This window comes from Notechis scutatus, chromosome 10 (genome assembly GCF_049901735.1).
Source record: "Notechis scutatus isolate UNSWTSFEM ecotype Mainland chromosome 10, rNotScu1.2, whole genome shotgun sequence".
NCBI lineage: Eukaryota > Metazoa > Chordata > Lepidosauria > Squamata > Elapidae > Notechis > Notechis scutatus.
Genome location: NC_142018.1, coordinates 21708302 through 21733168, shown reverse-complemented (window position 1 = coordinate 21733168; position 24867 = coordinate 21708302). Strand labels below are relative to the sequence as shown.

General features: G+C 43.9%; 1 protein-coding gene across 1 annotated transcript in view; it reads right to left on the bottom strand.

Moving 5' to 3' along the window:
• The window catches only part of GPC3 (glypican 3), an 87527-nt gene that overhangs the window by 30483 nt on the left and 32177 nt on the right, over positions 1-24867 (bottom strand). The window contains exons 3-4 of the mRNA XM_087971912.1: positions 10223-10917; positions 892-1025 (exon numbers count right to left, since the gene is read on the bottom strand). Of these exons, the coding sequence (XP_087828038.1) occupies positions 892-1025; positions 10223-10917 (829 nt within the window). The remainder of the gene's footprint in view (positions 1-891; positions 1026-10222; positions 10918-24867) is intronic.

Genomic DNA, 24867 nt, shown 5'->3' with positions numbered 1-24867 from the left:
TGACTTAAGACAACCATTGGGAGCAGAGTTTTCATTGCTAAGCAAGGCAGTTGTTAAGTGAGTCGTGGCGGGTTTTATGACCTTTTTTTTTGCCCTTTAATGCCTCCAACTTGGCCCCACTGTTCAATAATTCTCAGTTGGAGGTAAAACGTACTCAAAAATAGTCTTCAAAAGAAAGGAATACAGTCCAAACTTAATGATAATGAGATAGAGGTGAAATAAAAAACCAAACAAACTACAATGAAGAAATTTCCACAACGGACCAGGATAAGTAATTACCAACTTCAAGGAGATAACAAGGCACAATCTGTTGGAAGGATGCCAGCCAAGATAATCTCAGCCCAAAATAAAACACGCATTGCTTCTAGCAACGCTGTGTTGTAACCGTCTTTCTTATATACTATTCTCCCCAGCTGCAACCAATGAGGGGGATCATGGCCGCTTCCTCTCTCGCAAGCCAAGTTGTTTCCTTCTCCGTTCCTCGCTGTGTGTCCTAGGATGAAGAGGGGATGAGCCTGGTTCTTCCTCTGACTTCCCAGCCGGTCTCTACCCTTCCCCAGCCTCCTCCACAACCTCTGGAGCCACACCTCCACTCCCTGTCGGCTGTTCCTCCTCCCCCTCAGAGTCCAACTCTACAAAGGACATGACACAGTCTTTGAGCAAATCAGCATGGACATTAAGTGAATCCAGGCTCGTGGTTGACTTTGCTTGTGCAGAAGCTGGCTGAGAAAGTCCCCACTGGTGATCATGGGACCCTCAAGATTTATATGCCGGGTGCCGAGCCCACAAATTTTGACCTGGTTGTTTAAATCAGTGCTGTTGTGGGTTGTAAGCCAAGAACTACCTGTGTGGGTTGTGTTCACCACCACAAAGTCCAGACTGTGAACTCACCTCTTTCGACCGGATAAGGTTTCTTGGGGTTCCACCAGAGTGGTACCCTTCATCCCCTGCTCAGCAACATAGTCTTCGGGATTCCACGCTGATCGGTGCTGCCTCTGCTGGGAAGGACCACACAGCTTGTTGATCTGCAAGAGAGAGAAAAAAAAAAACCCAAAATCAGGAATCCCAGAACTTTTCAAACCCACTTCCTGGCACGTCTCGAAACTGCAAACTGAATCAGATTTGTAGTTAATTTGAAGTCAGATTTACATTTCCCTGTTTGATTTAGAGATTGTGAATCGCTTTGGGGCGATTAAAAGATTCACCTCGTCTTAAATGTGGAGCTTTGCAGTATTTGCCTTGCAGTGAGATGGATGACTGCAAATTTTAAAAATAAAATAAAAATACTCTAGCAAGGCTGGCTGGGGAATTCTGGGAGTTGAAGTCCACCCACCTTAAAAATTCCCAACTTTGAAAAACCACCACTCTATGTTAATTCAACGGCCAAGTCACAGCTTCCAGCTGACACCAAGTCCAAGACTCTAAGTGAACCCTCCAAGGAGGGTTCGTTGTGCAGGAGGGAAAATCACTGATTCCTGGTTTGGGAAGAAATGACAGATTTACACTGCTTACATAGGACGTAGGCACCGTCTCTTCTGCCTCCCTTCTGTTGCCCTGTAACTTCTCCTCTTTCTCCACCATTCAAAGATCTTGCAATCCCACCAAATACCCCCAATTGTGTGTTTTGGCCAAAAAAAAAAAAAAATCCAGAATACACCATGAAATAGCAAGGCATAGGCTGTTGTGTTTTGCAATCTCCTCTTTAATGATGGGTTGAGATCTTGCTAGCCAGCCCTGGGACCTGGCACACGCTGCTCCCTTCCTCCCTTGAGTTTCATCCTTTCGGGGAGTGGGGAGTACATTCCTTCTCTTTCTTTTTCTGCATTTCCCCCACACACACACACACACACACACTGCAGTGCCACAGGCAAAACCCTGGTTGTTGAGAAACTCACTTGATGCCCCACCGACATCTTCCCTGCTCCAAATGCCAATGCTTCCAGCAGGAATTACAGAATTGGGAGGGATGTCGGAAGTCTTCTAGTCTAAGCCTTTTGATTACGTGGCCATCACGGTCGTTAAGTGTGAAAAATGATTCACCATAAGTCACTTTTTTCGGTGCCATTGTAACTTCGAACACTCACTAAATGAATTGTTGTAAGTCAAGAACTAGCCACGGTCTGCTATAGATTCCCCTAATAGAATTCTACTTTCTTTCTTTCTTTCTTTCTTTCTTTCTTTCTTTCTTTCTTTCTTTCTTTCTTTCTTCTTTCCACAAGGAAATCTTTAAATCTGAAGATTTCTGAAACCGAAAGGACGGAGGACATAAACATTTTAATAGTATTAGCCAGGGCCCATTTCCCCTTTCTACAGGTGTAATCAAAATGCTAATATATGTTAATGTTTAGTCTGTGGTTCATGTTTTGTCTTGGCTTTTAGTACAGATTTAAATCTGCCAGGTTCTTCACTTGGATTGGCCTCTTTTGGGAAGGTGCATCACTCTGGGGAATACTGATTAAGGAAATGTATTTTTTCCAAAAACGGGCCCAATAGAAAAGGAAAGAAAATTAAGAAGCCTTCATTTGTTATTCTTGGAGGGATGTAGTCACGCGACTCAGTTTCTCTGAAGGATTCTGCCTTCTCCTCTTTCGAAATGGGAAAACACGAATGCAATTTTAACAAAGGTAGAACAGGGCCCAGCAAAATGGGATAAAGGCAATGTTTCCACACACATTTTTGTTGCACGCTCTTTTTAAAGCCGTGATTTTCAACTTAAGTAAATTTAAGATGTGTGGATTTCAATTCCCAGAATTCCCCAGCCAGCGTTCCTGGAGTTGAAGTCCACACATCAAAACTCCCCAAAGTTTTGAAATGCTGTTTTAAAGCCTCCGCGGCCCTCTTGGTTTCCAAGGGATAAGAGAAAATAAGAGCATAGGACTGTTAAAATATGTATCTTTTTACTGAACTTTGAAATGGAAGAACAAAGGAAAGAGTGTGTGATAAAACCAGCTGTGGGTTATAATGTACAGATGGAACAAAAGGGGAAGACTTGGTTGAAAGGAACTAAATTTTATATGATGCTATAACTTAAAAGGGAACTTTTACAAAAGAAGGCACCTTTAGTATCCAGCACCATGAAAAGTTATCTAGAATGTAAAGGTCCTTCAAATTTATGACGGAATAAAGGGTCATTTTATCACACAGGGTGGACTTGTAAAAAAAAAGCTAGAAAACCTTGGGTCCAAATGCATACTGAGATACAAAGGCTTTTTAAAAAGTAATTTTCAGCATGGTTACGACAGCATGGTTATTTTTTTTAAATAAATCTGTGAGGTGCATTAAAAATAACAAATAAGAAAAATTATACAAAGATGCTGGTTTAAATGTAGACCTTCTTGACATGACCTCACAAAGAAGACATATTTCATGCCCTGAGGGTGCTTCAATATTGCAGGAGCTTTAAATAATTCACTGGCAAAATGCGAGAAGCCAACAAAATACGAACATTTTAAAGAACATCAAGGAAAACTGTTTCCATCACACTGATTCACAGCTATTTCTTAGAAAGCAGGCCTTGAACAATGATAAGGAGTCCAGTGACAGATACAGAGCAAAGTTGAGTGACAACCATCACATCAGATCTAGGATTTTTTTAAAAAAAAATCTATTATTTGGTGGAAAGAGAGAGAGAGAGAGAGGAGTTTCCAAGCTTAGAAAGTCTACAAAAGTTCTCGTCAAGTGAGGCAGACACTTTATTAAATAAAGAAACTTATTGAGTTGATTTTAAAGACTGCGGCACATCACCACTAACAAAATAAACAACAAAAAACAGAAGTGCCTTTAGCATAAACCCCAAAGTGTGGAAGCTGCCAGAATAAAGGTCTATGAAGATTCTTAGTCATCTAAGTCATGATTGTCACAAAAGTATTTTGTATTTACTTTTTTTTGAAAAGGCAACTGGACGGAGTTTTTGAGGAAGAAGAAAAAAGAAGAAAAACACACACCTTTGCTAGAATAAAGGTGTTTTCTCAGGCGCAGCTTGCAAAGCAAAGCAACTGCTTGACACCGTACCTAATTTTTAATCTCTAGATTGTGTCGGCCCCAAACACATTTCCTAGACTATACATATGACAGCAAGAAGTGGGGCAGAGCATGGGTGTGTGATGGATTAATAGTAAGAAAGCTGAAGTGCAGGTAAAGGTAAAGATTCCCCTCGCACACATGTGCTAGTCGTTTCCAGCTCTGTTGACAACTATAAAATATGTATAGAAAATGTTTTATGAGTTGACATTCGGCTCCCCTCACTTCTTGAAGGTGACCTGTATGACACACACACACACACACACACAAATAAATTGATATAGAAACTTATGCTCACAAATCCCGCCCAGGCTTCACTGGATTTTCTGCATGGAACCTTGCTACAAGGGGATTAGCTTGGACGTTCCTACTCTTTAACCATGACGCCTCTGATAAGGGGAAGCCCTTCCACTTGAATAAATATTGGAGTTGTCTCCTGTGCCACCTCGACTTGAGGATTTGCTGCACTTCATAATGGGTTTCGCCTCCTTTGACCATGGGGTCTGGGGGTTCACAAGGTAGGAACCTCAGCGTTGACCCAACCATCTCCGCTACAGAGCCAAAGAAGAGCCAGCGCGGTCCGAAGACGTCTCTGTGGTCATGTGGCCAGCATGACTAAACATCAAAGGTGCATGAAACGCTGTTACCTTCCCACCAAAGGGGTCCCTGTTTTTCTACTTGCATTTTTAACATGCTTTTGAGCTGCTAGGTTGGCAGAACCTGGGACCAGTAATGGGAGCTCACTCCGTGATGCGGCGCAAGGGATTCGCCGAACTGCCAACCTTTCTGATCGACAAGCTCAGCATCTTAGCCACTGAGTCACCGCATCCCCTTGAAGTGCAGGGTGTCCTCTACTTATGACGACAATGGGGGGCAGAATTTTGGGGAGTAACCATCATTCAGCTGCAGAGAATGGGCAGCCTTATTCCTAGCACATTGCTTCATGATGCGCAGAGGTCTTTTGCGAGAATAAAATAATAATAATTCACAGAGCCATCCAGGGATGAGCAGGTCATGAGATCTGCTTTTTCTAAGGTGACTCCCACAATTAGCAACCGTTGCTTGGCTTTTGATCCCCGTCACTGGAGTCAAGAGCAACCTTCTCAGGAAACAGCACATTAATTTGTCCGGCCGTGACTTTAATAAGACCCCAAACAAATGGCTTCTCGTAAAAACCTGAGTGGAGGATGATGGAGGAGAGGGCCAAGGATGCCCAAGCTGCTTAATTAAGCCTCTTTTTTTCTCCTTCCTTTCCTCTCGATTAGCATCTTCACAGCAACTGCACATATTTATACAAGGCAGCAGTTCGGTGTAACGAGAATGGCCAGCCGTTTAATTAAGAGTCGGAAGAAGGTAATCGTGTTTTTCGAAAAGATTGGAGCATCTTTACAAAGGCTCCCAGAGGGTTTAGATTTGCATTCCCCCATCAAGAGCCTCTCTGGAGCCAGGCCAGGCAGGGGGTGAGCGAGCCATTAGATGACAAGGATCTGGCTTGTTAAAAAGATTCCCTCTGGCTTGCATTTCCCTTGGAGGGCCAACGGGGACGTGGGCACCAAAATCAACTCCTGCCGTCCCTCCCAGTGGTTCGTTGCTGCGGTTGCTCACTTAGTAACACGGTCGTTAAGTGAATCTGGCTTACCCACTGACTTTGCTTATCCGAAGGGGATCACTTAACCCTGGCCCCTTGCAACAGTCGTAAATACAAGACAGTTACCAAAACAATTATCCAGCAACCAGTACCCAGATAAGCGTGGATTAACACCAGACAAACAATCAAGTAGAAAACCAAATTAAGAAACTACCAAAAAGAAAACCATGCTTCTACCAATGTCATTAAGTGTGAACAATGGTCGTGAGTCACTTCTTCCAGTAGCAATGTAACTTGGAACGGTCACTAAATGGTCACAAGTCAAGAACTGCCTGTGCCCCCTTCCAAACTCCAGCATATGAAAGCCATGCATGATTTTTTTTGTGGCATCATTTTTCAGCTCTTCTCTTGAAACCTCCTCCGAAGGCTGCACGATCAGATTAAATCTCCCCTAAATGTATTTTCAGCCAATCTAAAACAGCCAACACAAGCGCCTTTCGGGGTCCATTAACCCCCTAATTTTTCCTTTTTCTTTTTTTGTCTTCTAAAGCAGCATTTCTCAACCTCAGCAACTTCCAAAGAGATGTGGGCTTCCAACTCCCAGAATTCCCCAAAGCCGTGTGGGTGGACTTCAACTCCCAGAATTCCCCGGTCACGCATCTCAAAATTGCTAAGGCCCCAGAAATGCTTAGGATGAGCTGCATTGGGGAAGCAAAGAAAGTGGGCCGGTGAGTTTTTGCTTTTCCTTTTCTTTCTTTTTTTTCTTTTCCCAAAGGCTGTTTTAGGAATTTGAAGAAGTGGGTTTTTTGAAAAGCTTCTCCTTCAACGTTGCCGGGTTCTCCCATCGCTTGCAGGCGATTTCGTCTTCTGCAAAATGTCACCTGTCTGTTCAAGGGAGGCAGGCGGAGGGACTCGGGGGAGACTTGAAAAGGAGCGGAAAATTTTTCACCTTGAAAAATATCCACTCTGGGCAGTGAGCAGGGGGGGCTGGAAGATTTCGCTGGCAGGGCAAAAGGTTCTTTTCTGTTGGGCAAATCTTCTCCCAGAGGTCCGGAAGAAAAGAGATGCGCTGCGGGGGTTAGAAGCTGGCAGGTTACAGTCTCATTTCTCTTTCTCCTTTCCTTTCCAGAAAATCCAGAGTGAGGGCAAGGCAGCTGCCCTCCTTCGGCTTTCCATTCTTCCTGGAAACGAGCCTTTTTATGCAGACCGTCTCACGGCGGAGGTTACAGTGACATTGGGTCAGAAATGCAACTGCATGTATAGCTGGACGTACCTGAGCCTCAACAATTGCTTCTCTGTCCCGGTTAACCCAATCAGCAGTGGGTGAGTAAGTTCTGCAGACTGGAAGAAATGCCTAATTGCGGAGAATTGTTATGATTGGACACGACCTTTTCTCTAAATCACTTTTATTGCCCTTCACGAGATCTCTTTCCGTAATGGGAAAGCTTTTTCTGCGGTTCGTGGCTTTAGGATGGCTCCTAATGGGGACTGCGTTCTTAAAAAGGCAGCTTTCATTTGCCTCTTTTATTGTGCTTTTATATATCTAAGTAATTCACGTTCCCTGGGCAGCGTAGCCATAAATCGGAAATGTAAATACAAGCAATAAAAATGTGGTTCAAAAAATTCTGAAGTCAAAGGGTGGAAACACAACACTGAAAATCGAAGGAAAAGCAGAAAAGAAAGGGGAAAAAACAGGAAAATGAACAGCTGTTTTCTAACTGCAAGTGTGATGACCCAGGGTGGGGATATAAAATAAACACAAAAAAAAAAACAGGTGAAGCCCCTTTTATTCCTTCACTTTGCTTCCAAGCTCCAAATATCCTTGACTGGAGACAAAAAAAACTCCCAGTTACAAGAAGGAGGAAATGCCATTTAAATTAGAAAGAGTAAAAAACGATACAAACCAGACAAGATAATGGCTGGAGGATGCCTACAGATAACAGAACACACACTGGGAAGGACGCCTAACTCAGAGAGGAATCATAAACTAGAGATATTGCCATGATTTGTTTCCAGCGTTTGCCAGTACGCAGGTCCAAACTCTTATTCAGTTGTCACAGCTGCAGCCCATGAAGAGGATGAAGGCCCTCTCCTCCTGAGTAGACAACCTCTCTCCCTTATCCTCTCCTCCCTGCGTGCCCTAGGATGGAGAGGGGGTGGGCCTGGGTCCTCCTCTGACTGCCCAGCCGGCCTCTGCCCTTCCCCAGCCTCCTCCACAACCTCCGGAGCCCCACTTCCACTCCCTGTCGGCTGTTCCTCCTCTCCCTCAGTCAGTCCAGGGGACATGACAGCAAGCATTTCCCAAATTTGGAGAGGCATCGTGCATCAACTGCAAAAGACCAGGACCACAAATTAATAATACATTGATTTACTACTAAACACACCTATGCGCAGGAATCTAGACTAACTAGTTGGCACTCTCTTGGCGTTAGGTAAGGCACAGCGGAATCCAAGAGAGGTTGGACTTGGTCAGTTTGTGGCTACGTAGAGATTCTAGGTTGATTCCTCTTTTGACTCCACCTCCAGGTTCTGCCCCTCCTTCCTTTAAATCATGCTGTGTGCTCCGAGAAGCATAGATTTAAAAGGGCCACTGAACCCGAGGCAGCCAGCTACGCCCAACCTTCTTCCCTTGCCACACCTTTGCCCAAAACAGCTGAGCCTGAGAGAGAACAAAAGTATAAAAACGATTACAGATCGGAAGCATAACGACGGGAGAATGCTCCCGGACACGACGCAAGAGGACAAAAATAAGGCATAATAACACCTGGAAACAGCTTTTTATCCATTTGGGTGTTTCCACCCCCAACCAGTCTTGGGTCTGTGCCCAGGTTCACACTCACAATGAGTGAATGCACCCCAAAACACGTTTTTACACACGATACAATTGGCGTTATTCCTGCAAGGATGACACGGGTGTGAGTTAAGCCCCTGGCACCTCCTGCTCCCCCTGCCTTCGTCTCCCCCAGGAGGTTAATAGAGAAATGTGCTAATAACCCAGGTTTGCTTCTCTTCCTGTACAAATTGAATTGATTTCATCGTATGCAATTATTATTTATTAGGCTTCCCACCGCAAGCGACTTTTGCCTGGGAGCCATTTAGACCGAAATAGATCTGAGCTTCTTCCGGAAAGGGAGTTGGCTCTGCCTTCCTAACTCGCCTTTACGGGCTTGCGGGAAGTTGCATTTCTTCCTTGCGGGTTTTTGCAACACCTTGTGTTGCCAGGAACAATGGAGAAGCACCTGATGCTTTCCTTTACCGGCGGTGTCCTAATCAAGAGCCTCCCCTGGTTATTCATTTGAATCTTTGTTTACCTTTAATGTACCAGTAAATTGTTCACGAGTTATTAACGCCCAGAAGAGAAAAGCCATTTGCTTAAAATCACCTGCCTTCCCTCCGCCCCCTCCCATCCCCCCCCCAAAAAAAGCAGCTAATGCCTTGCAATTAGAGAGCTGGAGAAATCCTCCATCAACCCCCTTCATGGCTTCATTCAGGTTACAGTAGCGTTTCCAAACTTTAAGCCAGGTGGATTGCAACCCCCAGCATTCCCCAGCCAGCATGGGGGGTCACGGTGTCTGTGTGTGTGTTGTCACCATTTGCAAACTTGCTGGGGGAGGAAAGGGAGGGGGCTTCTGACAAGCAAAGCCAAGGGGAGAAGTTGGAGTCGCTTTAATGACTGTAGCGAAAAAGGCCGTAAAATTGGGGCAACTCACTTAATAACCAGTTTGTTTAACAACAGAAGTTCCAGTCCTGATTGCAGTTGTAAGTCAAGAGCTTACATGTATTTTTTTTGTTTTTGTTTCTTTGTCCTGTTTCTTAGCAAAGCTATATTGAGAACCTGAGCAGATCTCCAGAAAGCTGGTTGACACTAGGATGAAAGACCACCAGAGTTGCAAGCTAAACAATATCCCTTTTAAGATGCGTGGACTTCCAGTCCCAGACTTCCCCACCCAGCAGCGCTGTGTAGACAGACAGACAGACAGACAGACAGACAGACAGACAGACAGACAGATTGATAGATAGATAGATAGATAGATAGATAGATAGATGAGAGAGAGAGAGAGAGAGAGAGAGAGAGAGAGATGTAGATACAGATACAGAGATATGAGATATGAGATAGATGGATGGAGAGAGAGAGAGAGAGAGGGAGGGAGAGAGGTAGGTAGGTAGGTAGAAGAGAGAGATATGTAGATATAGATACAGAGATATGAGATAGATAGATAGATAGATAGATAGATAGATAGATAGATAGATAGATAGATAGAGAGATAGAGAGATAGAGAGATAGAGAGATAGATAGAGAGATAGATGAGAAAGATGTAGATATATACAATGAGATAGATGATAGATAGATAGATAGATAGAGAGATAGAGAGATAGATAGATAGAAGAGAAAGATGTAGATATATACAATGATAGATAGATAGATAGATAGATATACAGATACAGATACAGAGATATGAGATAGATAGATATGAGAGAGAGAGAGAGAAAGATGTAGATATTGGTACAGAGATATGAGATAGAGAGACACACAGACAGACAGATAGACAGATGCATCCTGTAACTTCGGTACCTCACGGACTAACAAATGCCCCTAGTAAAAGAAGAACTTACGGTCGGGACCAACTTCCCAGCGTTCTTCTGCATGTGACCAATGGAGTCCTGAGCCAAAGAGAAGAGGTTGAGGAGCACATGTTCTATGTCGTAGGGGCCCTTCATGCCCTTCACCATCCCTTCCAGGGAGCGGAGATATTCCCGCCAGGGACCGTCGATTTCCACCACGCTGGCCAGGCACCCTTGCAACATCCCGCGGCAGAACCCCGCGCACGGCTTGGCCAGGAGCAGATCCTGGCACTGCGGGCAGTACCACATCTTCAGCAGCGCCCGCCCACACTCCTTGCTGAACCTCAAGTGGTCGGTGGTGTTCACCACTTCGATGCCGAGGTTGAGCGCCTGGAGGAAGAGGCGGGTGACTTGCAGGGACTTGGCCACCTGGGTCATCATGACTTTGGGGAAGGGGCCAAACGCCTTCAAGTCTCGCCGGGCTAGCCGCAGGCACTCCAGGGTCTCCACAGGAGGGTCAGGGGGCCCCGGATGGATCAGGTGGGGGTAGATCAAGGGGAACAAGCCATCAAAGAGCTCGTTGACCATGTCGTTGACGTTGATCTCTGAGCCCAAGATGTAGAGGGAGATGTCGGTGAAGAATTCCCCCACCAGTTTAGAAGTCCTGGCAGCCACGTGGCGGTAGTAGTTCCTGAACATGGAGTTGGTGTAGTTCCTGGCGTGGTGCACGACCATTTCAAAGGCTTCTAGAAAAATGGGAGAGAGGAGGTGGGTAGTGAGTCAGCAAGCAAGACAATCACAACCACAATCTTGTTAAGGATTTTCTGGGAGAAAGATATTAAAAAGCCGGAGAAATTCAGGAGAAAAAGGACTGTGTCCTGTTTTGGACATCGCAATACAAAAAAAAACAAAGATGTTGTCTAGAAAAAGTGTACAACAATGATTGGGGACCTAGAGGCTAAAACATATGCTGAATGTTTGCCGGAACTGGGTATGTCTCTTCAAAGAAGGGACTAAGAGAAATATGGTGGCAGTGTTCTAATATTTGAAGAGCTGCCCCAAAGAAAAGGGAGTCAAGCTATTCTCCAAGCACCTGAAGGCAGGACAGGGAACAACGGATGGAAACTTCTCAAGGAAAGATCCAATCTAGAACTAAGGAGAAATTTCCTGACTGTGAGAAAAATGAACCAGTGGAATGTGGGTGCTCCATCACTGGAGGTTTGCAAGAAGAGACTGGAGAACCATTTGCCTGGAATGGCCTAGGGCAGAGGTCTCCAACCTTGACAACTTTAAGGCTTGTGGACTTCAACTCCCAGAATTCTCCAGCCAGCTGGCTGGAGAATTCTGGGAGTTGAAGTCCACAAGCCTTAAAGTTGTCAAGGTTGGAGACCTCTGGCCTAGGGTTTCCTGCCTGAGAAGGGGATTGGACTAGTCCAGGGATCGCCAACCGGTGGGCCAGGGACCACTGGTAGTCCACAAGAAAATTTTGGTGGTCCGCAGAGAAATGTCACCCCCAAAGCAATTAATCCAGGCTGCGCGGGAACACAAGGCTGCACTGCCCACATGGCCCACGGGAACACAAGGCTTGCGTCACTTGCATTGTGAACAACACGAGGTAGTGAGGGGAGGGGGGAAAGGGTGGAGGGGGGAAACTTGCCCCTCTCCCCCCACATGCCTCGCCTGGCCACCAGGCTGCTTCTTTCCGCTTCTTTCTTCTTCTGCTTTTGGCTGAACGCAAGGAAAGCAGCAAGAGTCTTTCTTTCTCTCCCCCAAATGTGTTGACATGACAAGTCTCACAAAGAGCCATTTCTGGCGGAGTTTGGGGGAGAGAAAGAAAGACTTCTGCTGCTTCTGCTGCTTTCCTTGCATGAAGCCAAAAGTCTCTCTCTCTCTCTCCCCACCCCTGAGAACGGAGCTGGAGATTCCAAATAAAGAACGATCAATCGGTTGGAAAATGGGGTGGGGGATTTTCCTCCAGACTTTTTGGGGGGATTTTCCCAGGGGTCTCTGGTCGGCGGGATTTAAAATTATGAGTTTGGTGGTCCCTGAGGTCCAAAAGGTTAGCGACCCCTGGACTGGGAAGACCTCCCAGATCCCTTCCAACTCTGCTATTCTGCAATGCTGTCAAGTGCCAAAGTGCCTGGATCCCCTTTCTCTCTCTGAAGCTGCCTGCAGGCCTTGGCCATTTCCCACTAATTGGTCCCCAGCACCCAAAGCCCTTTGCTCAGGTGATCAAAGAATGTCTGCCCCCCCCTGCCCCCCCCAATCCCACCAGCCTGTGAATTAGCACAGCAAAAGGGGGAAAATGGGACGGGGGTGGGGGTTGTGTGTGTGGAGGATTGTGACAGGCAAGAGGCATTAGATTTTCTTTCAATGCTAAACAGTCCCGCACCATCTTTGGCTTCCAAACCTCCAGGGCAGCCTTAATAAAGGAATGGAAACTTAACAAGCACTTTGGCAGTTGGCAGGTCGCTCACCTTTCCTGGCAGAGCGGCTTTCAGCGGAAGGGTAGACAGAAAAGGGGAGGAGGGGAGCCCTTAAAAATGATTCCCATGAAAAATGGAAGCTTGTTTGGATTCTTCCCCGTCGTGTTGTTCCCAGCTCACGTTAGATCCAAACTGAATCACAGATTGTTTCTATTGTGGAAGTCCCTGCAGGAAGACAGAGCTGAAAATTAAGCCACTTAGCAAGATTAAAAGCCCAGTGCCTGGTGTTCACAGCACCTTTCAGTGAAGGTTGTCATTAAAGCGAAGCACATCGCACATTAAAATAAAGTTGATTATGCATCGGGCACTTGAAAGGTTGTGGAGTCCTTGGTGCTCTCGGAGCTTGGTTATTCTCAGCAGAGGTTTCATTACCTGACCAGATAACATTGTCATCAGTCAGCACTTCTGAAAACTCATATTTCTGTTCGATTCCAAATTATCAGGCTGGCTAAACTCCTATAAAAACAAATATCCAGCAACCGGTACCCAAATAAGCGGGGATTAACACCAGACAAACAATCAAGAAGAAAACCAAACGAAGAAACCACCCAAAAGAAAACCGTGCTTCTACCCACATCAGCAGGTTAAGTGACTGCATATAAAAAGGGAGGAAACCCCACACTCCCTCACACTGATGACGTTACGTAGTTGGGTATTGAAATGTCTACAAGTCAACCACTAAGCTTAGAGAGCTTCAAGGACCCCACAGTTCCACCCTGGGCTACAATATTCTCTTCTTTTGGAACTTTAAACTTTATGCTGTTTCTTCCATCGAGGTAATGATGATGATTTATTATTATATACACAGCCAGTTTTTTAGCTGTTATTGGCTTGATACTCATTGAGTTCTTCCCAAGGACCTGAGATGTCGTAACTTAGCATTCCAAATCTCCTAGGGACATGGATTACGCCCAGCACTTACACAACAGTGGAGAAGACACGTAAGGGGAAATGAAGGAAAGGGGTCTACAGAAGACGTTCGCTCCTTCACGTTTTCAAAAACAGAAAGTGGAGGGTAGGACGTCACACAATTCATCCAGCATGAATTGGTTTTCTTCAGTCTTGGTTGAGCCGACTCTGTGAATCCAGACATTGTGCTATGTTATGGAAACCTTGGTTTACAACTTATAGTGTTGCACAAACCCAACAAGCCATGGCTTGGGAAGGCTTCCCTTCCTCTCTGGTTCCCAACCCAACTAGAGCTTCTTTGGAGTGACTGTCCATGGTGCTGCAAACCTCACCACCCTTTGCTTTCTGGCCTAGTCACCACCATTCTGCCAGGTTTCCAAGTGATGAAATCCATTTAAAAAGGAAAAAAAGCAAAGTCCATCTTCCAAAACGATTTCTTTTATTTAGGAAAGCGTCCAATTGGCAAAGTCTGTTGTAATTCCAGATCTGACACAACCCGGAATTACCCCACATAGAGAAAGAACGAAAGAAAGAAAAGGAATATATAATAATATATAATAATAAGGCTAAATAAAATGGCTACTCATGTGTCAATTTTGGACTTGACACATTCTCTCATCAAATCACAGTAAGTCAACATCTTTATCTTATCCAGGTGAACCGTCAAAGACCCCTCACCTTTGAGCTGCACCCACACCTGTGACGGAGGCCTTGAACCATGAACTAGCCATCCAACTACCACCCACTGTGCTCAGGGCACCTTCCCTTCTCTCCCTGGCCTCACTTCTATCTGGGTGGCTCAGCCACCCCAACATCAAACTCAGATCGTTATCCAGGTTAAAGGCTGTTCTAGCCGCTAATAATCGCAATTCTATTCATCAGCTTTCCTTTTTCTATTCCTGGAGAGTCCGTTTGGAACAGAGCAATACACTTTTTAAAGATTAGGAGCGGGGGGGACGACTCCATTTCTGGTAGAACTTTTCTTTAATTAATGGATGCAGTCTGAGATAATTTAACATCATACTGCACTGCCGCATTAAACTTTATGTAGCTTTTCTGATGTCTAATTATCATACTTTGCAATGAAGAGCAAGGAGGATGGGAAGGGTAGGCGGAAGATTCGTGATTAATTTTGACAATTTCCAGGATGGGGGAAACAGAGGAACTCCTAGTGGAATACAACACACACAGTCCAAAGCAGTGGATCTAGAGTTAAAATCTGAAAAATCTGCCCCCCCCCCAAAAAAACCCCACTGCAAAAGGCCCCCCCTGGAATCAATTCTGATAAAAATCAAGACAACGGATACCAATCTCATTGTGCCTCAGTCTACCAATATTTAAATCAATGAAATGGGTGCAATGGAGATTCTCTTGCTCCTTCAGGATTGAACTACCAGATTGAAAGATAAAATTAGGGTCTGTGGGCAACCCCAGCATCTTGGCTGGCTGGGACCATTCACCGTTCCTGCAGGAAAAAAAAAACATTTAAGGCATGATTCATCTTTTATGAAAGACTGATCAAATATTTCTTCCTTTTTTTTTTTTTTAAACTCAGGGTTTTTCTAGTTTCCTGCAACTTTTTTTTTTTAAAGTGCATTCCACTGTTTTTATTGGATTTTTCTTTCTTTTTTATTACATATCATCAGAAAACCCTGTAACCTTTGAGTGGTGTAATAGATTTTTTTTTTAATGAAAAAAGCCATCCCTGCCTTTTTAACAGAGATGTCACTTCGAAGAGATTTCTTCTTCTTTGCAGCTAAAAAGAAAGTGAGAAAAATATTTGGGAAATATAATGACAGGCACTTGATATATTAACAATTTAATATTGTCAACACTGCACCTATGCTAACAAATATAATACCAGGACACAGCCCTTGGAAAATGAGATGCCAGGCTGAATTTATTGATCTATCCTGATAAAGTCAGCTTCCAGAATTATCCAACGCTCCCTAAATTTGTATTTCCTTAGCAAATGCTTCAATCTTCAGCAGAAAAAAAATGGGAATTAAGTGTGACGTTAATAAGATATTTCCACACACCTTGGCAAGAGAGGGCTGGTGGAACTGCAGGAAACTTGAATTATAGAGCTGAAAGGTCTTCTAGTTCAACCCCCATTCTGAAAAGAGTCACACACACATACACACACACACACCATGAAGTTGTAGAGTAGACTTTTACTCTTATAAACCAGGCAGCAAAGCAACCAAAAGACAGGTAACAGATAATCTGAGTTGGAAGGGACCTTGTTAAGTCATCTAGTCCAACCCCCTGCCCAAGCGGGAGACCCTACACCATTTCTGACAGATGGCACTCCAGTCTCTTCTTGAAGGTCTCAAGTGATGAAGCTCCCACAACTTCCAAAGGCAACTTCTGTTCCATTGGTTGATTGTTCTCACCGTCAGAAAGTTTCTCCTTATTTCCTGGTTGAATCTCTTCTTGTTCAGTTTCCATCCATTATTCCTTGTCTGGCCTTCAGGTGCCTTGGAAAACAGCTTGACCCCTTCCTCCTCTCTGTGGCAGCCCCTCAAATATTGGAAGGTGCTCTCCTGTCTCCCCTGGTCCTTCTCTTTACTAGACTAGACAAGCCCAGCTCCTGCAACCGTCCATCATACGCTTTAGCCTCCAGTCCCCTCATCATCCTGGTTGCTCTTCTCTGCACTTTTTCTAGAGTCTCAGCATCTTTTTTATATTATGGTGTCCAAAACTGGACGCAGTACTCTAGGTGTGGTCTTACTAAGGATTTATAGAGTGATCTTAGTACCTCACTTGATCTCAATTGTATCCCTCTGTTAAGGCAATTTAGGATTGCATTAGCTGCTGCCGCACACGGCTGGCTCCTATTTAGTTGGTTGTCCACTAAGACTCCAAGATCCCTCTCCCAGTTCCTGCTATTGAGCCTGGTTTCACCCAGTCTGTATGTGAGCTTTTGGTTTTTCTTGCCTAAGTGTAGGCCAACTCTGAGTTTCTTCGTATTTCACAAAAAGCAGTGATGTCACCGGACATATCGTTAAGAGTTGAGAAGTTAATTCCTTTCTTGACTTTGGAACCAGACCGAGAGCCAACAGACGTATTCTACCAATTACCTACTAATAGATTTAATAAATGCAAGCACGATAGCTTCGTTTGGGGCCAGCGTGCAGTGTCTTCTGCCTAAAGAGGCCTTTAAAATTAAATGCATCTGCCTGCTTTCCTCCAAGTCATGCATTTTTCATCAACCCACAGCGAGCAGATCCACTGCATCTACAACATTTACAGAAAGGGATGATTTAAGTCCAAAGGCAGTTCGACCATATTTTAAAATTAGCATCCATCTATTGCGGGGGCCGCCTTCATTTATTTCAGACTCAGGAATTGATGAACTCTTCCCCGCAGAAGGCAAGATTGTCCAATTGCTGGGGTTGTCACCATAAATCCCCAAGGTGCTGGAGACCACCCAGAGGGTGAGCCTTCCCCTGGCCTCCTTCTCGAGGGTGGAGGGCAGATCCAGGAAGGCCCCTTGGAGTAAACAAGCTGCCAAAACACGGGTGTGAGTGGAAGGGACTTCGTCCACATAGACTCAGGGCTGGTGAGCAAGGTTGTGTGTGTGCTGAAACCTTCCCTCCTATGGACAACTCAAGATGATGCAGAAATCTTAATTAGTTCTGAATCTACCGACTTGACAGAAGCTTCTTTGGGAAAAGGGAGGTGGTGGATCAGATGTGTCTGCCTGCCTGCCTGCCTGCCTGTCTACTTATCTACCTACCTACCTACTTTGTCTATCTGTGTCTGTCTATCATATCTATTTACCTATTTACCTAGCTACCTATTTCTGTCTGTCTCTGTCTATCCAGCTATCTACCTACCTACCTACATTATCTATCTATCTATCTCCATCCATCTCCATCCATCTTTCTCCACCTATCTATCTGTCATGCCCCTGTTGGAGACTGGACTCCGAGGGAGAGGAGGAACAGCCGACAGGGAGTGGAAGTGGGGCTCCGGAGGATGTGGAGGAGGCTGGGGAAGGGCAGAGGCCGACTGGGCAGTCAGAGGAGGACCCAGGCCCACCCCCTCTCCATCCTAGGGCACGCAGCTGTGACAACTGAATAAGAGTTTAGACCTGCATACTGGCAAATGCTAGAAACAAAGCATGGAAATATCTCTAGTTTATGGTTCCTCTCTGAGTTTGGAGTCCTTCCCAGTGTGTATTATCTGTAGATGTCCTCCAGCCCTTATCTTGCCTGGTTTGTGTTGCTTTTTCCCTTCTTCATGTAACTGTGTGGGAGGTTTTTTGGTTTTCTGTCAAAGATATTCGGAGCTTGGAAGCAAACTAAAGGAATAAAAGGGGCTTCACCTGTTTTCTATGACTGTGTTTGTTTTGTATCCCATCACATTATCTATCTATCTCCATCCATCCATCCATCTATCCACTCACCCAGCCATTTATCTACGGTGTGTGTCTGTCTGTCTGTCTGTCTGTCTGTCTGTCTGTCTGTCTATCTATCTATCTATCTATCTATCTATCTATCTATCTATCTATCTATCTATCTATCTATCTATCTCCATCCACCCACCCACCCACCCACCCATTTATCTATCTATCTATCTATCTATCTATCTATCTATCTATCTATCTATCTATCTATCTATCTCCATCCATCTATCTATCTCCATCCACCCACCCACCCACCCACCCACCCACCCATCTATCTATCTATCTATCTATCTATCTATCTATCTATCTATCTATCTATCTCCATCCATCTATCTATCTCCATCCATCCACCCACCCACCCATTTATCTATGGTATCTATCTATCTATCTATCTATCTATCTATCTATCTATCTATCTATCTATCTATCTATCTAGTATATCTATGTCTATCTATCTATCTATCTATCTATCTATCTATCTATCTAGTATATCTATGTCTATCTGTCTGTCTATCCATCTATCCATCTATCTATCTATCTATCATCTATCTATCTATCTATCTATCTATCTATCTATCTATCTATCTATCTATCTATCTATCTAGGGCAGCAGCTACAGAAAGCCTCAAGATTTAATAACAGCCATTATTTTTTTCTAAAGCAGATCTACTGTAGCTGCATTTGAAATGGACAGCACAGGATTTCTGCAAATATTCAACTGCAGCACAAATTCCTTTAAAAATTGCTACTAACACAGAACAAGTCCAGGACAAATCTGATTAAAAAGAAAGAGAGAGGTCCTATCCAAATCCAGGTACAAGCAACATCCTTTGATTTTTTTCAGAATTCCGCATTGGGATGGTTTCACATTAGCTATTTTTTAACGAACTTGTAAAAGTTTGCAAATGGCAGCTTTGGAAAAGACCGAGAGACACGTGGTTGGTCGATCAATCAATAAATAATCAGGAGATGGTTTGGAGCAGGAAAAGCAGACCGAAGACATTGTCTTGAGACTCAAATCTTCCCAGCACCAAGAATGCATATTTTATAACAGTTGCATACAAGAACCAACAGAGAATACATTTTTCAATGCGGTTAAATATTCATCCCCAGGAATGGAAACGTTCAGGCTCGCGAATTTTGCATTTGCAAAATGAGGTGCCCAGATCAGCATTGTTCTGCCTCGTTGTAAGGAGCCTGCAACCCCATTTAAACCATAATTTAAAGCCAGCTCAGCACTGTCCAAAACTCCCTCGTTCTTTTGCCTCTGTCTTGGATAGTCGACTGTCTGGCTGTCAAATTCCATTCCAGGCTAGGCAGAGCCCCCTTTCAATTTTCTTCAAAGGGGAGAAAGAGAACGGAGGAGAAAACAACTTTATTTGCAGCTGGAATTTGATCTCTGAGAAACATTTCCATTTTCAGTTGAAGGCTAACCCATTCACAGCTACGGATAGAAGAAAATGATTCCTTTAAAAAAATTTTTAAAGAAAATAATCAGAACTTGTTTCGTTCTGAACAACTGTTCCCTTTCAAAGTCTCTCTTTAACTCAACCTGTAAATTCTAGGGCAGGGGTCTCCAACCTTGGTAACTTGAAGACTTGTGGACTTCAACTCCCAGAATTCCTCAGCCAGCAAAGGAATTCTGGGAGTTGAAGTCCACAAGTCTTCAAGTTGCCAAGGTTGGAGACTGCTGTTCTAGGGAATTATTTCCAAGCATTTCTCTGAACTCCCAAAACTGTTATTTAATTTCTCACCTTTTGTCAAAATGTTATCTTTTTTTGGTTGAGCCGCTCATTCCAAGCAGAGATTGTTTTGCTATTCTCCAACACTCACAACAAATAGCAACACTATACACATATTTTTTTAAAATAAACAAGGGGATACGATTTTACTGGTTCAGCCATCAGGAGTACCACATGTGAATTAGTCTCCTTTTTTAAGCAGGGAAGGAAGGAATTAGGGAAGAAGATGATGTCACTCTCTGATTTCGCTCATACCCCATTAATACCTTATTAAATTGCTTTCAGGCTCCTGTTAATACGATCAAAACAGCTGAGCATCCAAAGAAAAGAATTAATATTCAGAATGAAAAATACAGGAATTAGGTAGTAATTGGAAATTTAAAGATAATTGGTTTAGGCAGAGTATCCAATTATCAAATGAACTTCTATGAGCTTTAACATTGGTTGTGTATTTTAATGTTTCTATTGTGTTCTTTGGCATTGTCTAAAACCGTCCAACAATAAGATTTTGAACATGAATTCAGGACTGTGCTATCAATCAATACTTTTTTTTTATTTTGTGGGAAACAAAATGAAAACCTCTTCCCTTTAAGATGCAAAACTGGGGAGGGGGGGAGGAAAGCATGGTTTTTAAAAAGCAGGAAAACTCAAGGGAGCTATTAGCTTCTCATGATATGGATCAGAGTGAACAGGGATTCCCTCTGGGGGCGGAAATTGAGAAAGAGGCTAAAACGAACACTTTATCCATCAGCCAGACAGAAATTCTACTCAACCAGTAAAACCCTGCAGAAACAAAGTCATAACATATGAAGAACGGTTACAGGAATTGGGCCTGGCTAGTCTAGGGAAGGGAAGGACCAGGGGAGACAAGATAGCAGTGATCGGATATCTGAGGGGCTGCCACAGAGGAGGAGGAGGGGGTCAAGCTATTTTCCAAGGCCCCCGAAGGCCAGACAAGGAATAATGGATGGAAACTGAACAAGGAGAGATTCAACCTGGAAATAAGGAGAAACTTTCTGACAGTGAGAACAATCAACCAATGGAACAAAAGCTGCCTTCGGAAGTTGTGGGAGCTTCATCACTTGAGACTTTCAAGAAGAGATTGGACTGCCATCTGTCAGAAATGGTGTAGGAGGGTTGGAGTAGATGACCTACAAGGTCCCTTCCAACTCTGATTATCTGTTATCTGTTATCTAACATTTGCAGTAAAAGAGGCAGCGAGAGTTATTCCCCAACTCTTGCAACATCAAAATTTCTCCTTATACAACTCCAAAGGTTGGTTTCATGAGGCTTTTAAATTTATGGCCTTGCGGGCAGAAGGAAGACCAGTTCTCCGCAGAACGACGACGCAGCCGTAAACGGCAAAGGAAACCATCCCAAAGTGAAGAAAGTCCCAGGGCGAGGGGTGTGTTCCTAGGAGTGGCAATAATTTGCTATAAACTTGGGAAGCCTTTCTTTTTAGGTCCAAAGGTCTGCCCTACCACCCATGAAAGAAAATTAAAAGTGCAGCTAAAACTGCAAGTTTTGCCTAGTTGGGGGCGGTGAGAGTCGCTTGCTCTCAAACAGAGGCATTTCCCATTTTGCAATTAAAGCCTCTCTCTGCGCTTCTGCACCAAGATAGATTTGAATCCTGTAGGGAAAAAAAATAAAAATAATAATTTCTCCAACCTCCATTATCCTCTTCATCCACTCTGAGCTGCGCAAAAGAAAAAAAAACCCCCACAAAAACACTTTTGGTGCCTCCAAGTGCCATTAAAGCTGCACCAAGCAGGCAGGAAAGGTTGGGAGGAGGAGAGAGGAGAGAGGGGACTTGCAAATGACAGCGATGCAATTCCCGGGGTGTGTAAGGCCTTAGCAGTATTTTCTGATGAGACGGGGTCATAAAAGGGGAAAATAGCAAGATTTGAGATCTTAAGAGCACCGTGTGAAATGAAGTGTTTTTTTCTGCATTAAATAAACAGGGATCCGGGCACAAAATTTTCCCAATGGAGCAGTCTGGCACGGGTGGAAATCAACAGGCCCCTCCCTTACTCACTGATCCCAGCCTCATCCTGATTTGGCCTAAAGTTAGTCTAGCTAAGATGCTGAGACTCTAGAAAGAGTGCAGAGAAGAGCAACCAGGATGATGAGGAGACTGGAGGCTAAAACATACGATGAACGGTTGCAGGAACTGGAGTCATGGCTAGTCTAGGGAAGAGAAGGACCAGGGGAGACAGGATAGCGGTCTTCCAATATTTGAGGGGCTGCCACAGAGAGGAGGAAGAAGGGGGTCAAGCTATTTTCCAAGGCACTTGAAGGCCAGACAAGGAATAAGGGATGGAAACTCAACAAGGAGAGATTCAAATCTAGAAATAAGGAGGAATTTTGTGAAAGTGGGAACAACCAACCAATTGAACAGAAGTTGCCTTTGGAAGTTGTCATCACTTGAGACTTTCAAGAAGAGATTGGACTGCCATTCGTCAGAAATAGTGTAGGGTCTCCCACTTGGGTGGGTGTGGGTGGGTGGGTTGGACCAGATGACCTACAAGGTCCCTTCCAACTCAGATTATCTGTTATCTGTTATCTGTCTTTTGGTTGCTTTGCTGCCTGGTTTATAAGAGCAAAAGTCTACAACTTCATGGTGTGTGTGTGTGTGTATGTGTGTGTGTGTGTGTGTGTGTGTCTATCTGACCTGAAGGCCAGACAAGGAATAATGGATGGAAGCTGAACAAGGAGAGATTCAACCTAGCAATAAGAAGGAATTTTCGACAGTGAGAACAATAAACCGATGGAACACAAGTTGCCTTCAGAAACTGTGGGAGCTTCTTCCCTGGAAGCTTTCAAGAAGAGACTGGACAGTCATCTGTCAGAAATGATAAGGGGTATCCTGCTTGGGCCCTGGGGGGTTGGACTGGATGACCTACAAGGTCCCTTCCAACTCTATTAATCTGATCTCATTTAGCTCAAATCTCAGCACGGACCTAAACTACCAACTAGGCGATGTCCACCTTTGGTTGGTTTGATGCTGGCTTAGCCTGCTCCATTAACCTGATCACTGTGGTTTCTCCATCGTGGTTTAAGGCTTAGTTTACTGTGGAAAGGTAGTTTATTCAGTAAAACATAGTCAAGCAAGCCACCTTCTGTGCTAGCTTCCTTATAGATGAGATAAGGAAGACTCTGAAACTCAAATGCATCTTAATAGGGTTGCAACTGATTTTATTTAATAGTAAGGAACTTAGTTCCTTACTATTACTAATAGAACTTAGTTATTCCTTCTTTCTAGATGCTTGTCTATCACATCCGACTCACCTGGCCATCAGAATTTGTCCCTGATTTAAGCTAAACCAGAGTTTCTCAACTGCAGAAACTTTTAGCTGATCTCCGGGATTTTGAAGAATGCACAATGAAATCCACCATCTAACTAATATTTTCCAATCTCAGCAATTTTTTAAGATTGGGGGGGGGACTTCAAAGCCGGCTGGGGAATTCTGGGAGTTGAAATCCACCCATCTAAAAGTTGCTAAGATTGAAAAACGCAAGATCTAAGCTACTCACCGCCTGTCAAACCATTAGGAAACTTTTTAGCTCCAAACAAGGGAGGAAAAAAGAAAAAAAAACCTGCTTTTGTTACATTTCCTTGCCCTGCTATGCCTCATCAATATTTATCTAGCCATTTGTCACTGAAAGCAACCCACAGCTGCTAAACATCCACCTTTCAAATAAACCACCTGCATATTTATAAGGCCTTGTAGCTTACAGATTTTCTAGTTTGTTTATTTTTCCCTCTCGGATCTGGAGAGAGAGAAAAATCCGCAGGTATCCCAATATTTTAACTTATTGGTTGGATTTTTGGAATTGTGCTGGCAGCTCTCTTGCAATGACTGCGTACTTCTTTTTATCAACAATTCAATCATGTCTGCTTGCAGCAGCAGAAGTGCCGATCTGATCCATCATCCCTGGATTTGCAATAGAGAAATGACAGGACGAGCCAGGGCTCAAATTTAGAAGCATCTGTTTTTCTATCGATTTATATTCTGACCCCTAGAAGAAAAATTGCAAACCGATCCTGATGGTAGAATCGGACAAGTAGATCAATGTCCTTTTTTTTTTTTTTTTTGCTCCTTAATGATGTGAAAGCTCAGATAAGGACGGCATCAGGTCCAATCCAGACAGATTAAAAATTTGCCCAATCACCCACCCTGTGATTGGGGGGAATGCGATGAATGCAACATCGAAAGAAAAGGACATTATGAAAGAGTCCTGGAATTGCAAGCGGGTTAGTTCTTTCCCTAGAAAGCCCAAAATTGACAACGTGGAGAAGTTTGGAAAGTAGCTTTGCAATTCTGGGCATTGATCCATTTCAGAAGAGAACTAAGAAGTGCTGGTAGCTCATATGGGACAGAGAGAGAGATGGTTGAGACTGGGGCCCATTGAGTGCAACATCATCATCATCATCATCATCATTATTATTATTATTATTATTATTATTATTATTATTATTATTATTATTATCATCATCATCATCATCACGCTCTGATGCTAAGGAGTTCTACTCTCCCTCCCCACCTGAAAAGAAATTTCTTCCAAATGTAAAACACAAGCAGAGGAGTTTCAGTTTCAATTTCACAGCCCCAAGCAGCTTTAGTACAGACCAGTTGAGCTAAGCCACGCCCAGGCTCCTTGTTGTCTCCTTCTTTCTCACACAGCAAATATTGTTTCACTTTCCAAACAGCCCTCAACTCCCTCACACACTGACAGGACATTGGCCAGGTGAATACAATGGATGCTGGTAGGCAGAGGCAGAATTCCTCCCCCCCTTATTTTCCTCCCCAAAAACTAAGCCCAGCCACATAATTTCTTAATGAAGCACTGGTATCGAGCTAGTGGATGATAAATGTAATTTTCTTTCTTTTATTAAAAAAGGGGGGGTGTTTAAAGTCGAATTTCTCCACCACTAAGTCCAGCCCCACTCCGAGCATCTTTGCACGCATCGCACACTGGGTGGTTGCAATTTTCACAGCTTCCTAACTACATTAGCTTGACATTTAGAAAGATTGCTTGGGAAAACCATTACGACAAGCCCAGAATTTTCTGAACTGCGCAGCGCCAGTCGAAACAAAAGGGGTGCATTTTATCTGCGGCGTTTGGCTCACTTTTTAGAGAGGC